The sequence below is a fragment of the Terrapene carolina genome, unplaced genomic scaffold (genome assembly GCF_002925995.2).
Source record: "Terrapene carolina triunguis isolate 2854851 unplaced genomic scaffold, T_m_triunguis-2.0 Scaffold67, whole genome shotgun sequence".
NCBI classification, from domain to species: domain Eukaryota; kingdom Metazoa; phylum Chordata; order Testudines; family Emydidae; genus Terrapene; species Terrapene triunguis.
In genome coordinates, this window is record NW_020664418.1 from 29338107 (window position 1) to 29354579 (window position 16473).

Consider the following 16473-nt stretch of genomic DNA (forward strand, 5'->3'; position numbering starts at 1 on the left):
CACTTACCCAGCTAGTGACTCTTCAATTATTTATCCACAGTGGAAAAGCTTCAACTGGAGAGACTGAAGGAGCCCCACATCAGAATGTCCCAAAGCCCAATGGATATGGCATGCACCTGAGCAGTGAGGAATCCCTGTTCAATTCCCTTCTTCTCATCAGGTGGAGTGCGAAACTAAGCCCAGGGTCTCCCACATCCCAGAGAGTGCTCTAACCACTAGGTTAAAGGTTATGAGAAACGTCTTCTCCCCCCCCACCCACCCCACCAGCTTCTTGTAACAACACACCTTAGGCGCCTAACTCCAAGAGATGGGTTCACAGCTGAAAATTGCTAGCAGAGAGAGGTGCCTCCCTGCAGCCTGGACTTAGGTGCCTATCTCTGTGAGGGGGTGGGGCTTAGCACACATCTCTCTCATTGGCATCTCCCATTGGCTAACTTAGGCAGCTCTCCACCTAGCGTGCTGGCTTTTGTGACTTTCAGTCTGAGAAGCCTGTTCATCGTATAGGGAATCTCGGCGCCTGACTCAGGCTTTGTGAGTTGCAGTGTTGTTCCTGTGATTTTCTAAGCATCTAGGTATCGTGATGTGGAGTGCCTTCATGAACATAAGTCAGGGTAACTAACGGATCTGGCTTTACAAGCCGAGGAATATGAAAAATTAATTCCAACAAAACATTTGAAAACTCTCTAAAACATTCCTAAAATAATTTTTCCATAGGATATGCAGAATACATGTTAATATGAGATAAGGGTTTTATTGGCATTAGCCTGGGATATCATGCAGAATTCCACACTCATGGGTAATGTGCATAGAAAAGCACATAGATATAGTTTGTAAAAATATCTTTGGAATCTTCAGGATCAAAGGCACCATGTACCGGCACATTATTTATCCCAACGTAGGGAGAGCTTGCAAGACTTCCCAGTTTTGCTCCACTAAGGTATTTCAGGAAGATTATCTCTAGAGTTGATAGGGAAGTTTCAGTTTTCATGCTCGTTCAATCCATAGCATACTTTTGAAACTTCCAGCCATGCTGCTAATTGGTATCAAGTGCGACCACATGACAAATGCAATGGAAATTAGTGTGATGTGAACCTGCCCACCAGAAACTGAACTGAGACCACTACCTTATTTAATATAGGACACAAACAACCATCAAACAATAATGATCTGTGGTCACCATTGACGTGGGCCAGGTTTGAAAACATGTCCTATCACCTTGAGGTGAAAGACACTATATCCCACCACCAGTCCACTTCTACTTTTTAACAAAATTAAAAAAAAATTGATATATGAAATCACCATATTTGGAGCTGTATATCTGCATACATCTGTCTTCAGTTGCATTGATACATACATCTCAGAAAGTAAGCAGACAAATAAATAAATCCACCAAAGCATAAACCAACAATGTGTCTTGGTTTTTCTATTTGCTATATGCTAGAATCAGGCTATGATGCTGATGGAACTGCAAGAGCTTTTCAAAGAGAAACAGCTGAGCAATAGAATTCTGTTTGCTGCCATGTTGTGTTGCACTCAGATGGAAGAATTACCCTCAGTGCTACATCCATCAGGGCACAGCTCTGTAGGAAAATATTTCCAGAATCCTTCCATTCATTGAGTTGTTGAGAACTTGACACTTTTCCATTTTATATCTGAAAGAGTGCGGTCACTGCCGTTAACATTTTTAGCCATTGGCTGATCAACTTTTCTTTCAGTGGCAGCTCACCTGTGATTTCAAAAGCTTTCACAGAAGTCAGTACAAGTTTTGTCCATATAGTTTCTTCTGTTCTCCATCTTGACCCTGAGTACCAAATTTTCAAAAGGAGAAGCTGTGGCAGAGTGGAAGTCATGGTGTTGTCTCTTTATAACGTGTCTGAAGCAGAGGGCAGATTCCTTTTGATATTTTCTGTCTTTGTGTTGTGTTTCTGTGTGTTTAGGAGTTGAAAATCCAGAAGGGAAGGAAAGTTGTCACTTTTGTTTATATGTTTTAGGTATAACAGAAAGAGAGAGAGAGAGAGAATTGTACTGCTCCTGAAAGTGGGCAGTGAGGAAATAGTTCTGTTTTGTTTTTTCTTAGACTTTAAAAAGGCAAATTTCCCCTTAGGGATGATATTCTGAGTGGGGCAGTGCAGTCAGCACAACATGTACCTACTGCAGTTTTGGCTTTTGGACCCACAGAAAAGTTTAGTTTCCAGTGCAGATGGAAAAAAATATCTACTTCTCTACCCCCAATCCCATGAACTGAGAGAGATAAATCTCATTACTGAGTTTTCATATGGGGCTTGATTCTTCTCTCACTGAAGTCAATAGGCGCTTTGCCATTTACCTCAATGGGACCAGGGTTGGTCCCATTGTGTGGGGTACAATCAGCCCAACTCCTTGTTTAAAAAGAAGCTTAAAAGAGCATTGACAAATGGTGTAATGCTCCCATTCTAGTGAGCAGTAGGTGCAGCAGGAAGTTCTGTACCACTCACAGGCAACTGGGCCTTAATAAGAGGTACCAAACTTGGCAAGTTAAGTCAGTCAAATCCCCAAGGCAACTTAGAAGGAACAAAGGAGACAAAAATAGATGGATGGACTGAATCAGGAGAATTGCAAGTGTCAAAAATATCTGTTGCTCAGGGCAGAGAAAGATGGAAGTGACTAGAAGAGGCCACAGTTCAGCCATGGATTTATAAGTCTCCTTGTGACGCTGATAATATTACATTGTCCTAGCTACACACACAGAGTGTTGGAGTCAAAGTGACTTGCTTTCTATATTCTGCTTTGCCTTTTTCTTAAACAGGCTTTTTTCAGAATCTTTCAAATGGCAGCTCAAGGGGTATCACTCAGCTGCAGGCAATGCTAGAAACAAAAGGCACCGTTCTTTTTATTGGATGACATGGGGAAATGGCCAGCTATGCTACACATGCCAACATTGTGATAGAGAGATACAATCGTAGCGTGATCATCTACAAAAGTGCAGCATCCCAGTGGTTTTAAATTGAAAGCATTTTTGTGAATTCAGGATCTGTCTTGTTTGTACCAGTCAGACAACTCAAAAACTTAAACTGCTTCTGGGTAGGTGTATGTTAAAGACATGAATCCAAATGATTTCTAGTGTCATTCTCTGCTACTCATAAAATATAGTGCTCATAAAAGTACAGGATTAACTATCCAGGACACTAAGGCCTGATAGTTGTCCAGAAAGGGCCTAATGTATCAGTCTTTAAGCAAGCCCTGCCTTCAGTGATTAGCTTTGCCTGCTTAAAGAAAAAAGACTCTGGCCCAGAAGAGAGAGAGATGCAGCTGCTTCCTCTTCCCACTACCTTGGACTGGATTTGAACCAGTGACACACAGGTAAAAGATTCCATTTACCATCACTCATGTTAGGAAACAACCATCCTGCTACTTTTGACAGGCTCTTATTTTGGAGTATTTGTTTCATCCCCAGCCCTACATTTGTGCTTTGGCAATTTGAGAGCTACAATTTATTATTAAAATTGATTGATTGGCTATAGAACAGAGAAAATGGTCTTAAGGAAAACCTATTATTGTTTTTCATTATCACTGTTAGTTATTGTTAGTACTAGCAGTGTTCTTGGTGCTGTATAAGGCACAGAAAATAAGAGTAGTGCCTGCCCCAAAGAGCTTACAAACTAAGTGGGTACAATTTTCAAAAGTGTCTAAACCACTTAGGTGGCTTTAAATGGAATTTAGGCTCCTAAGTGCCTTAAGCACTTCTGAAAATTTCACCTAATCTGTTTTCCATGGAAGTCAATAACAGTCTTTCCTCTGACTGCCATGGGAGTTGGATCTATCCCTAAGAGATCAAGAAGACCATGTTAGATTGTCTAAATGTTTGTGAAGTTATAGTTTTAAAGTATATGCTTGTCTGAATAGACGGGAGTAGCACACATGTTTAAAATTAGCTGAATTGGGGGCCTAAATGCATTTGTTCTCTACTGTGCTTTTTAGGTCAATCAGTTTGAAAGTTTAGACACATTATTGACAAAGATGGACCATCGTAGTATATTGCATTTCTGAAAAAGAAGGCCTATGTATTTTTGTCTTTAGAAGAAGGTCATAGCAATGTCACCAGCAGGGCAAAGTATCAGCATGTAAGTGCTTTGCTGAATAAAATTGGGATTACTCACATGCTTAAAGTTAAGCACTAGCTGAAGTGCATTGCTGTATCAGGACCTTTGTTAGTACAGCTAATGAAACTTCCCTGCTGTAGTTTTCTAGCTATACCAAGAATTTACAAGGTATTGCACAGACATGAATGAGAGTTCAAATTTGTACAGTAAACATTGGAGACTTCTTTTTAGTACATTTAAAGTGTACAGTCGTTCTTTTGCACCAAAAGATACAGAAGAAAATAATGATTTTTTAAAGTAATGACAAAAAATGTCCACCCACCTTTTAAAATTGTCTTATGATTTAGGATATTTCCACTGATGTCAGTGGGGCTAAGATTTCATCCTGCATTTCTGAAGTGGAAAGAAGTAAGACCTGGTGATTAAGGCACTGGAATGGGACTCAGGAGTTCTGGGTTCAGTTTCTGGCCCTGCTACAGATTCAGTGTGTGACCTTGGGCAAGTCATCTAATATATATGCACCTCAGTTCCTATTCTGTAAAATGGGGATAACAATGTTCCCTTTTATTTCACCCTTTGCCTGCTTGGTCTAGTTAAAAAATATAAAATCTCCTTCTCATCTGACCACCCTCTTATATCTCAGTCCCCCCACACCCTCAAAGGTTGGAGAAAAGAGATGAGTCTCTCAGGATGCCCAAAGATCAAGAGATCCAGGAATGAGTTCACTTCACTAATGTCAAAGCTGCAAAGCTCTCGTTAGCTGCCTACGGTACCAATGATTTTGCAGTGAGATCTCCCAAAAAAACCCAGTTTCGCACAAAACTGGAAAATGTGTTTGTTTTTAAAATTAAATGTCTTGAATTTTAAAGCAAAATGCCACAAATGAAATACAAACATCTAGAAATCCCGACATTGGTTTATGCACCGGTATAGAATGTATACGCTGCACCTGCCCATGTAAACATGTTGTGCGCTGGGCTGATAACTTGTCCTGGGAATACCAGCCCAGTGTGCAAGGGGAGGAGGGGCAGAAGGGAAGGATGAGAATAGTACCCACTCCTTGGGTTCGAATGGATGGGGACTAGAGAATTCATATACAGTCCCCATGTGGAGTAGATCTGTGTCTAGCCCTGGCCCTCTCTTTTCCTTTCCTTGGCTGGCAGATCACCTCTGGGAAGGGAGAGGAGATAGATGGTGATTTAACCATTCCACAGCTGCTTCAGAGGACATATTTGTAGCTGCAGGCTCCATGCACCAGATAGATAGTCCTAGTATTGGGTCCTATATAAACAGATGAAATTATATAGCTATATTTACATTTACAATGCATGTTAAAAATCAAGCATCAGTTATTAATTAAGAGCATCCTCTCATAAAAATTTAGCTGACAGTTCTGACAATTATACTATAGGTGAAGCTGGTATCAGCACCTATTATTAAGGTTGGTTGACACATCCCATTATAAGACTCTGTTTTCAATTGCTTATAACTTTGCCAAACAGTAACCATTCAGGATGAATTTCTCTATGCTGGATGTCTGCTTCAGAATGTTTTTTTTTTTTTTTTTTAAAGCTGCAGCAAAAGCAGCTGGTTCAGCTGATTCCAAGAATCAGATTAGGGGGAAATATGTTGTTTTGTCCCTGTTTAAAAAATTCTTACAACCCTTTAATTGAAAAGCCCTAGCACCCCCATGCTTTGTAGCAAGTCTTTGAAATTTGGCTGGGGTGGAGAGAGGCTGGCCTGCTGGCAGGGATATGCCTTTTGCCAACCCTGTGAAAAACTACCTAAAAAAAGCCTTTAAAAATAGTCAGTTCACACATGCTTAGTCGAGTATTGTTAATGTTTGGCAACTAAATTCGCTGAGATTCCATCTGTACTGAGCATGCTCCATCCCTGGGCTACAGGGGCTCTGCAGAGCAGGACATCTGTGGGCCACTGTGATGCTGGGCACTGGACAGTGACAGTGGAGAGACTGTCACTTCTATGGTCTTGATGGGCACTGGACAGTGACAGTGGAGAGACTGTCACTTCTATGGTCTTGATGCCCCATGCTGTCAGCCTGGTAGTGGAGAGGAAAAGGACGAATCAGCTTGACTGAAATGCAGAAGGGATGAAAGCTGCACCAAGGATGGGAGGGAAAGGGAGTAGATTGGGGAAAGGATCTGGGGCTGTGGTGGGGGAAGTCATGCTGAGAAGATATTGGGATTGTCTGGGCAAAGAGCCTGAGTGGGGAGGCTGGAATGAGGAGCTTGAGGAGGGAGACTGAGACTGGATGAGGAGGTGGGGGCAGAGAGGATACTGGGATGCAGTGCCAGATTAATGCATAGGCAAACTGGACCCATGCCTAGGGCCAAAATTCGTGGGGGGAGGAGGGCCATGCACAAAGTCACAATGTCACTCAGGTTTGGCCTGGCTGCCCCTGTGTCATGACAGAGGTGTGGCCAGACCAAATTTGAGTGAGTGGCACTCACATTAGAAGTGTATGTTTACCTAGAGCCCTGTGATGGGTTAATCTGGCCCTTCTGAGATGAGTAGTTGTGGTGGGATGGGGAGACAGGACTGGCACAGGGTCAGGCTGGAAGGAACATGGGCAGGAGGGGTCAGACTTCAGGGAGGGGGGCAGAAGAGTTTGTGCCCTCTAAAGCATGCTCCCCTCCAGAAACAGGTATTGGACCCAAAAATTCTGAGTCTCACCATACCTCTGCTGTCAGTAGATATCTGTGAAACCAGTCTGGCAAAGTGTGTGTCTGATTCTTCACTAGTCCAGGTCCACGTAGAGGAGACAACCTACTACTGCTATCAGTTACTCTGTTAGCTCAAGTAGCAGAGGTCTGTGTTATAGATCTAAAGGTTCTAACTCTGATGCTGAACCATGTAGGAGTCAATGTAATTCAACACGATTCAATTTGTGTTTTTATTTTGCTTTTTTAAAAAACCTAGGAAATTACACACAAAAATCTACATTTTAAAGAAAGATTAATGTTGCAAAGTCAAGCACTCAAAAGGTAGGAAATGTCAGAAACCGGGTTACCCTTGCAACCTTAATTCAGCCTCCTTGTGCATATACATTATGATACAGTCCTTAATTACATGATCATATACTATTTTTTCCACAGGACCCCTGCCTCAGTCAGTGCACAGGATGGACTGTGGTCTGGGGATTAATCAGGGATGTGTAGTGAAGGAGCCTGTTATTTCTTGAACACCAGCCTCATTCATTGCAGACGCTGGAAGGTGTGTAGTGAATGAGGCAGGGAACTGCAGGAAGAGAAAGGACAGTCCATGGTCAAGGCAGTTGAATGCTGCCCTGGAGAACTGGATTCTATCACTGCCTCTGCTACAGAATTCCTAGGTGATTCTGGGCAAGTCACTTAAATCAGACTCATCAGAGATGATTTCTAATTATGTGTTTCTCATTTTCTGAGAACCTGAATTGAGACCCTGGGTTCTGATTTGCAGAAGTGCTGAGCACTCACAGCTGCAGCTAAGGTCCGTGGGAGCTGTGCTTTGAACGTAGACAGTGCAATAAAAATGCTAAGTACTCTGAAAAATCATGTCCTAGATGTCTCAAAATGGGCACCCAAAATTAGTGGACACTTTTGACCTTAATCTCTGTGTGCCTCAGTACTGCAACTGTAAAAGGGGGATAATACCTCCCCGTCACCTCACAGGGGTATTGTGAAAATAAATTAATATTTGTGAAGCGCTTGGATACTATAGTGATAAGCTCCAGAGAAAAGCCGATGAGGTAATTAATAATTTAATATCCGGAGAGGGTTTGAATAGCGTGCAGTAAATAAAGTATGGGGCCACACATTGAATAATGAGACTAAAACAAGATATCGAACAGCTGCTCATTCAGTAAGTACTATCCAGCCTGTGAGCATTTTAACTGGCTTATTTTTTGGAGTAGAACCACACTTTACTCAAATAGGAAGAATGTCAGGATCAAATAGTAAGAATGTCAGAAAAGTTTATATCACTTTCCTGAGAGGACTGCAACTGAATGTTGCCTTCTCTGATGAGCTCAGTGGAAGCACCAGAGAGAGTTTTTTTCTCAACTTAAATTAGGAAGTATCTGTCACGTGATTTCTATGAGAGTTCCCTGGCTCTAGAATATGTTCCCTTCCTGATCCATCACACTCTGGATTTCTCAATCATCCTGCCATTCTGCAAAGCCTACCATTTTTCCTGGGCACATGGATGGGGATTGATCTGTGGGGAGAGGCTGGTAAAATATGGGGTTATTATTTTGTTGGTTTTGTTGGCAGGTCTGATGGTGTATTATGTGATCAGTCTAATTCAATCTACAATATTGTGCTGCATTAGGCACTTTTTATCATTTTAATAGGTGTAGAGCCAAGGCGAGGAACTTTCAATTAAACTGAACACCATTAAATTAATTTTGGAAGCATTGGTAGCAGCCCCATAATTAAGGCTGGGTTTTGAATTCGGTTCTAAGCTCTGCTTCCAAGATCCCTTACAACTTTTGAATGGAGTAACTAATTTGTTCGCAGATTGAAATGCTGCCTATACTAGGGCATGAGAAGAATGTTCTAACAATTTGGAAAGTGACAGATGTTTATTTGATCTTTAATCACAATTTTAATATTTTATGTTTTCTCCCCAGTACCTTAAACTTTTTGGATCCCTGTGTTCTCAGCAGCGATAGGTTTTGAGAACCTCAGGCCTTGTGCAGATGCTGAGGTCCTCAGGAACAAGGTATTTTCAAATCATGGGCCATTTTCTAGGGAATTATTTAGGAAACTTAACTTGTATGGGGTGGAACCACAAAGATCAAGAAGATGTCAAGCTTTACAAGGCAGATTCGCAATGCATGTTTATTTTCTGCTATTCTTCATATTTCTGGAGGACTGTCCTATACTTGTGTGACCTAGAACTACGAGGTTTATATATGCAGATAAACCAACTCTGTATTTACTGCTGTGTGTCTGTCTTGTGATTCTAATGCTATTTGTCCAACCAGGAAAAATTATAACGAATGATTATTTCATCAGTGAACAGTACATCTGTGCACAGGTCAGAATTTGAGCAACCATTGACAGATTAGAGAGGGGGCATTCTGAGAAAATGAAATTGTTTTTAATTTTCTCTCAAAGTTTGTTTCTCTGACTCCCCTCGGGGCATCACTACAAGGGCAAAGGTAAGGATGGACAATGGGGTCATTACAGCAGCAGTTTAAGTTCTTTGGATGCCTTTACTGTGAATTTCCATACTTTCAAATAGTTGAGGTTTTGCTAAAGTTTATTCTTTACTGTGAATTTCTTTGCTTTTTATTGTTTGTTAATAGATAATACAACATTCTTGCAAGGGTATTTAAACTCTTAGGTTATCAATATATATTCTCAACTTCAACTCCATCTTTTGTCCGGGAATTAATTAATTAATATACAAAGCATAACTTCAGTGAGGGTTTGCTTGAATGAAAAACACAAGATTTGACATATTAATGGTATATTGTCATAGAGGACAGGGAGTTTGAATTTTAAATGTTTTTTTAGTTCAAAACAACTATATAAATTTTTGAATCTTTGTCCATTTAACTAGTGTGTCATAACCGAGCAAATATGCTGTAACTGGAATAAATATTGACAAGTAACTTCTTCAAAAACTTCACTGCTGAGAGAACTGAAATGCCCTTATCCCCTGCCTCATGCACAGGTTGCTGTGAGTGACAATACACGAGATATCTGGGGGCTTTAGTGGAATAATCTGATCCACTCAATCCAATACTAAGGGAATGGGTGGCCATACTGGGATACTAGGAGCACAGCTGGTACTGAGCTCAGCAGAAATGAGGACTGAATGGGCATGGAGGAGGAACTTTAATTTTATCTTTAGAGGTGGTCCCTCCAGGTCAGCAATGAGGCATAATTGCTGGGGAATGAAAGGGAAGCTTGCATTCCCACCGCCCCTTCTGTCTCTGTCCAATGGATAATCTCCAGGTCTTTCAATACAGCATTTTCAGAGGTGCTATATTCACTTTAAAAATACAGAACAAAACAACACCAAAAAACATGAATGGAAAGAGAGATGGAATTGCATGGAAATGTTGTAACCAAGATTTATTGTGTCACTGCTCTGGGTGTCACAAGGTCATTTATTTTGTTCAAAATATCTAATTATCTGGCCTGCAAGAGTGTAATACAACCCTGTTTCCTCTCAGTTCTTTGTTCCACTGCCAATTAAAAGATGCTACAGAAAATGGATAGACAACAAAAAAAGAAAGATTACAAAAATGTGGAAAAGTTTGACTTGAAAAATCCGTAAATTTCCACTTCATCTTACAGGGATGATACATAGTTATACAGCCAGCATTACTGGGCATTACAAAGGTTAAATGCCTCAATTGTAGCATTTTAACAGACAATTATAGAGTGCCTTTCCCTCCACAGATGTTTTCTCTATACAACAAAGTAAAAGAGGACAGTAAGTCTGGGTCAACATGGTTACAAGCATATCTGTGACCCTCACAGGATGTTATTGGGGAATAAAAGGCCAGATTACCCCTTCCCTGGGAGAAGTCAAGGATGTGGGGGGATTTCCTCCTGGTGTTTCTTTCTTATGGTCCTGCCAGGGGGATGAGGTTTGCTCCATGGAATGGAGAAGCCACCCTCACACATCATGAAGCCCTAGAGATCTGTAGGATGTCAGGCAACTGTGAGGTGCCTTTGTGCTGATTCCATACTCCAGCAGCTTCCTCTCAGCTCCCTGGCCTCATGGCTCTGGATCCAGACTGCCGGGGACTACCCCTAGACGTGGCTTCCTCAGGGCCACACCCTTCCCCACTTGGAGGGGGATTCTGTGGGTCGAATTCAGAGATGAACCTAAGGGAGACTAAACTAGTATAATATACTAGGTCCCTCAATATGTATGGTACACCAACTTTGAGTCCCTCAAAAGTCCATTAAACTTAATTAGACTCTGACTTCCTGAGACTTACTTTGACTCACATCCACTGACCAACCTGCAAGCTACACCTCACTCCAAACCTTACATATCACCTTTGAATTTGACCCACCGAGTCTGAGTGTAAGGGAGTCTTTGGGAATTTAAATTAATGTAAGTCACACTCCAAAGGGCCATAAGAGATGAGTGAAATGAGTCGTGAAAAAAATCAGCTGGTGGGTGGATGTAAGAATGTACAAATTCATGAAAGAATGCCATACCCTCCTCTATCTTACACCTTCCTGTATTGTCATCTAGCTGTTCAGCATGTAAATTACACCAACACAAACTCACTTATATATACATAAGTGAATATAGGTAGGTCCAAGAGGGGCTGACTGTAGAAGGATCTGACTTACCCAAACTTAGACATCATCCCTAAATTTGGAAGATCTAAGATGAAATGAATGTTATTTCCAACTTGTTTACTGCATTAGCAGCATCTTCTCCAATGCTCTCTCAGTCCGAACTCTAACATACCCTGTGTTTTATTGCAGCATGCAAGAGGAAAGAACAAGAACATGGGAAAGATAGAGGGAATACACCCAAAAAGCCTCGGTTGGTCTTCACGGATGTCCAGCGTCGAACTCTCCATGCAATATTCAAGGAAAATAAGCGTCCATCCAAAGAATTACAAATCACCATTTCCCAGCAGCTAGGGTTGGAGCTGAGCACCGTCAGCAACTTTTTCATGAATGCACGGAGGAGGAGTCTGGATAAGTGGCAAGACGAGGGCAGCTCCAATTCAGGCAATTCATCATCTTCATCAAGCACTTGTACCAAAGCATGAAGGAGTAACCACGAACTAAACCTCGGTGGAAAAGCTTTAAAAATAAATAAATAAATAAAGACCAGGACCTCAAGATAGCAGGTTTATACTTAGAACTATTTGAAAAAAAAAAGTTATTTATAAGTCCAAAGAAACCAAAGACTTATTTCACCTGCATTTTGACTTTGTTCTGAGACACACACTTTAGTAGGACGACGACTTGCAAAAAAAAAAAGAAACAAAACAAAACAAAAAACAGAGAGAAACGAAAGAAACCACTGGTCTTACACCTTCATCCATGATCATTTTCACCGTATTTGGCTTGTTTAGTGGTTTGGAGCATAGTGATTTCTTGTCATTGAATGGACATCTTTTCAGATATGGCTCTTCATTTCCACAGATATTGCCATGAAGGTGTATGGTGTATCCGTACTGTGTACACACCAGTGGTTAGGGACTTAGTCAGGGCTCGTCTTCAGAAAGGGTTGTGCCATAGCACAACCAACATAGCGTGGAGTCGTCTGAATTCATTGAACGGTAGTGTGATTTTTGCTGTTTTATCGTTTGAACTTCGCTAGTGCAACACCTGGAAACAAGTTCAAACTAGGCAAAGAAATTTTGAATGATACCTAAACCAGTGCATTCTCTTTGTTTGTTAAGGAATGTTCAGATTTAAAAAAAAAGTGAAATAATATTCCATCCATTAAAAAAATCGACTAGCTACCAAAGAATACATTTAATATTATATTGCAGGTATTTTATTGCAATGATTTTAATATTCCAAAGCTATTTTTACACAAAATACTATGTAGAGTTATAGGTATAAACTAATCTAACTGTATAACACATAAAACCTGTAATCAAGACTGTTATTTGCAATTACTAAACCACTTTAATATTTGTTTCCAAGACTGGCAAGAAAGAATGTCATTTTAGGAGTAGCAGCTCATGTCACAGTGTCAGAGCACAGATGCTGATAGTGGGATCCTGCTTCCACTGAAGTCAGTGGGTTTTGCCATTGGCTTCAATAGGAGCAGGATGTGGCTTTACAGCTGTGTGTATGGCTGATGTGATATTTGCCATGTAGGCATACTTTTATTACACTGTTCCTGGCTGACATTGCTGAAGGGTCATCTGCTTGAAGGGTGTCAAAAGACCATCTTTCCCTACTAATGTATTTTATGTACATCTCCCAGCCAGCAATATCATCTAGATTCCAAACATTATATTCCATTCTATTTAATTCAATTTGTACACCAAAATTAAAAATGTGAATAAATTTACAGCGTCCAATTCTGCCCCATTGACATTGAAGTCTATGGATAAAAAGGCCATTAATGAGAAAAGGAGTAGAAGGAGACGTGGAGGAATGTGCTTTTGGGACCAAATTCTTTTTCCATTGAAGATTATGGCAAAACTCCTGTTGACTTCAGTGGGAGCAGCTCCAAGAAGATTACGTTTGTGCTTTTTTTTTAGGGTGGGGGGCACATCTTGAAGTCAATAGCAAAACTTCTATGGAGCTCTATAAGAGCGGGATATGGCCTTTTGTTTTGTGGGTTTGTACCTGCTTACTAGGTTAAGTTTTTATTCCAGTACATTCTTTCTTGCATGTCTGTTAACCAGGAAAATGCATGAAATAGTTTACAATTTATAGTTGAAAAGCTTTAAGTGCTCTGTTGCTAACAGAACTTTCAGAGAAATGAAATTGTTCCATTCTTATTGTGATAAAATCAAAAAGAAAGCAGTGCAACATCTGCATATAAAATTCTAGAGTAGAGGGGAAAATATTTTACATGTGCCTGTTAGATCTCTAACTGGTATTTCAAATTACTGTAGCAAATCTCCTAAGCATACCAAATTCTAAAGTGAGCAAATATGCAGGTATATGTCCCATTGCTAGGATAAGAAATCTGTAATCTTTCTTATACCTGTAGCTTAAAAAAAAAAAATCAAGGTAAACTAGAATCCAACATATGTTATCATGGCAGGTTCTATTTTCTTGTGATAAAGTCCAAATAAAATACTAAAGACTAAGAAATTATGCAACTTTGCAGCACCATCTGTTTCCCAAGTTAACCATGTTTGGTCAAGTTTCAGGCTATCTAGTTATAATTACAAATAGGTATTTTAAAACGCAACTGAAATATCTCCTTATTAAAACAATGTTAAATGAGAACAGGATGTTTGTCACTAAATATTTCTCAAAATTTTTCCTATGTTAAACTCATTTTAAAAAACTGACAATGCAATTGTCTAATGAAATGTGTTCCATGAATATTAGAGTCTCTAGTTTACCTTAAATTCTAGCACGGTTTCTTTTAAAAAGCTCTGTTCCCAACTAGACATAATTGAAGTGGAAAAATTAATAGGAAGACATAACCTCACATTTAAGGGATCTTATAAATGCAGTATCATTAATATAATATTGACGAGGACAACCATAATTAACATTTTGCTTTCTCCAGGAAAACACTGCTTTGTAACTTACTTATAGTTTAGAAAGAAAGCCTTATTTATTTAAAACTTGAGAATTTAAAAATGCAGGGAAATTCAAAGTACATTACCACATTTTTTTAGTATTTCCATTGTAATGTGTCTTGAGACTATTTGCTGAAACCAAAGATAACTTTCATACCAGCATTGAATTTACACCCAATATGCAATTTCAGGATCTCTTGCTATGTATACACACACACAGACACACACAAATTGATGCACAAGTTAAAGCCTAAAAGTGGTTTTCTTACATCTGTTTAAACATGTTTTAACCTTTTGTTTTTATAAGCCATTAAGAACAAAGTCACCCTTCCTGTAAGCAATATGCTAATCACACTTAGAATATACAGAGAACACACACTTCTCTTTAGTTGGTTTCTAAATATGAAGCAAAATAAATATGGAAACCTTCATCCTGATTATAAAGTTATTTTATCCCTCAGGATACTGCTCCATTGCACTGACTGAAGCATAGACAGTAGATCATTTGGTGCACCCAGATTCTTATTATTTCTTGTCTTTAGTAATGGTCATCCATGAAGGTGATTTTTTCCCCCAAAGTTGCGCTTAAACTTCTACACAAAGGATAAAAGCCTGGCCCCACTGAAGTCAATGGGAGTCTTGCTACTGACTTCAGTGGGGTCAAGATTTCACTCAAAGATTTCCTGGAAGAATGGAAGTTAGTATTAGACTCAAAAATTACCACTGAGCCACTGGCTCAGGACCTAAGAATGACACGAAACAGTTCTGAAAGGAAGCAAAGTGGAAAAAGTTTGGAAACATCAAGAAATTGGACTAAAGTCAAAGTTTAGTTAAACAGCTATTGCGGGTTAGGAATATGCACTCAGTTCCTGAAGTGCACCCAAAAATTACCATAATGACCCAAGAGAGGGGGTGTCAAAAAGGTTGAAAGTTTTAATCCATCCACATCATAAACTGCATTATCAGATTTCCAGAAAAAAACAACACTGCTACTTTTTTGGCTCCCATATTGCTGTCCAAGGGCCTCATCCTACTGTCCTTACTCAGGGTAAAAGCAAAAGTAAAATGAAAACACCTACAATGGGGGTTGTTGCCTAGCATCTCAGTCCTGCTCATTTTGAAGTCAATGGCAAAATTCCAGTTGACCTCAATGCACCAGATTTCACCATGCTTACCCATGTTGAGTGGAATCTTACTCCATGAGTAGTCTGTTGAATTCATTGGGATTGCTTCTGGAGTTATGTGCTACTCAGTGTTCAGGAGGTTCACCATTCGGCTTATTGTGAGCAGGGTCAGGCCCTGAGAAGGACTTCAGAATCAGGCTTCAACATCAGTGGGCATTCTGCCCAAAGGGGACTACCTGTCCTTGGAGGGCAAGAAAACATGGCTGACCTTGTTATACCAAAGAGTCCTAGGACACTTCTCCTCGCCCGAGTTGTGAAAAAGGTATTTTTTCCCAGGAAAGGTGGTACTTCCTCCTCCTTCTCTTTCTCCTATCCTCCTCCTCTTCCTCCTTCTTTGTACATAAGGATGAAAACTATGCATTTAGCAAACAAAGAGAAAGCACTTATCCTTTTTCTATCTAGCTGTGTTTAGGGTGCATTCAAAGGCCCAGAGGCTAATTTTGAGACTTTGCTTGGCCTTCTGGTTTATTATTGTGGTGTGGTTAGCTTTACAATACATTTGGTAACTATTTCCTAACGACAAAGAAGCAAAAGGTAAGGAATAGCTACTTCCATGTGTTTAAAAAAAAAAGTGTGTAAAGATCTACTATTTATAGTGTGAACCAAAGACGCTACCTCACTGGATTTCCATTGGTGATTTTAATCACATTGATGATACCAAAGAATACCAAAGATTTTTCATGCACGGCCTTGGTCTGTAAAGGGAACTCATTCTCCTTCTTAAATACCTTCCACCATCCCCCTTCCTCAACCTTCACTCAGTGTGTAAACTTGTCTGCATTCTTAATAATAATAATAATAATCTTATGAATACTACTCTTACTTCAACTGCTATACTGATGATAATGATAATAATAATAATAATAATAAAGCTCTAGGCAAACATGTTGCAAACTTTGTAAACTCATAGGACGAGTGCCTTGCTTGAACCAAAGTGTTAAACCGCTGTTGACCTCTTTATCTCTCACCTTATACTCTTTGAATACCTCAGCCT

General features: G+C 39.9%; 1 protein-coding gene across 2 annotated transcripts in view; it reads left to right on the forward strand.

Moving 5' to 3' along the window:
- ONECUT1 (one cut homeobox 1) overlaps positions 1 to 12751 on the forward strand; it is a 27502-nt gene extending 14751 nt beyond the window's left edge. The window contains exons 1-2 of one of the 2 annotated variants that reach the window (XR_003369638.2): positions 8608 to 8801; positions 11546 to 11625. Coding sequence is in view for 1 of the 2 variants with exons in the window: in XM_024199676.2 (XP_024055444.1) it covers positions 11546 to 11838 (293 nt within the window). In the remaining variant the exon portion in view is untranslated. Of the gene's footprint in view, positions 1 to 8607; positions 8802 to 11545 lie in introns of those variants that run through there. The other variant, XM_024199676.2, reaches the window with a different exon arrangement.
- Positions 12752 to 16473: the final 3722 nt, after the last annotated feature.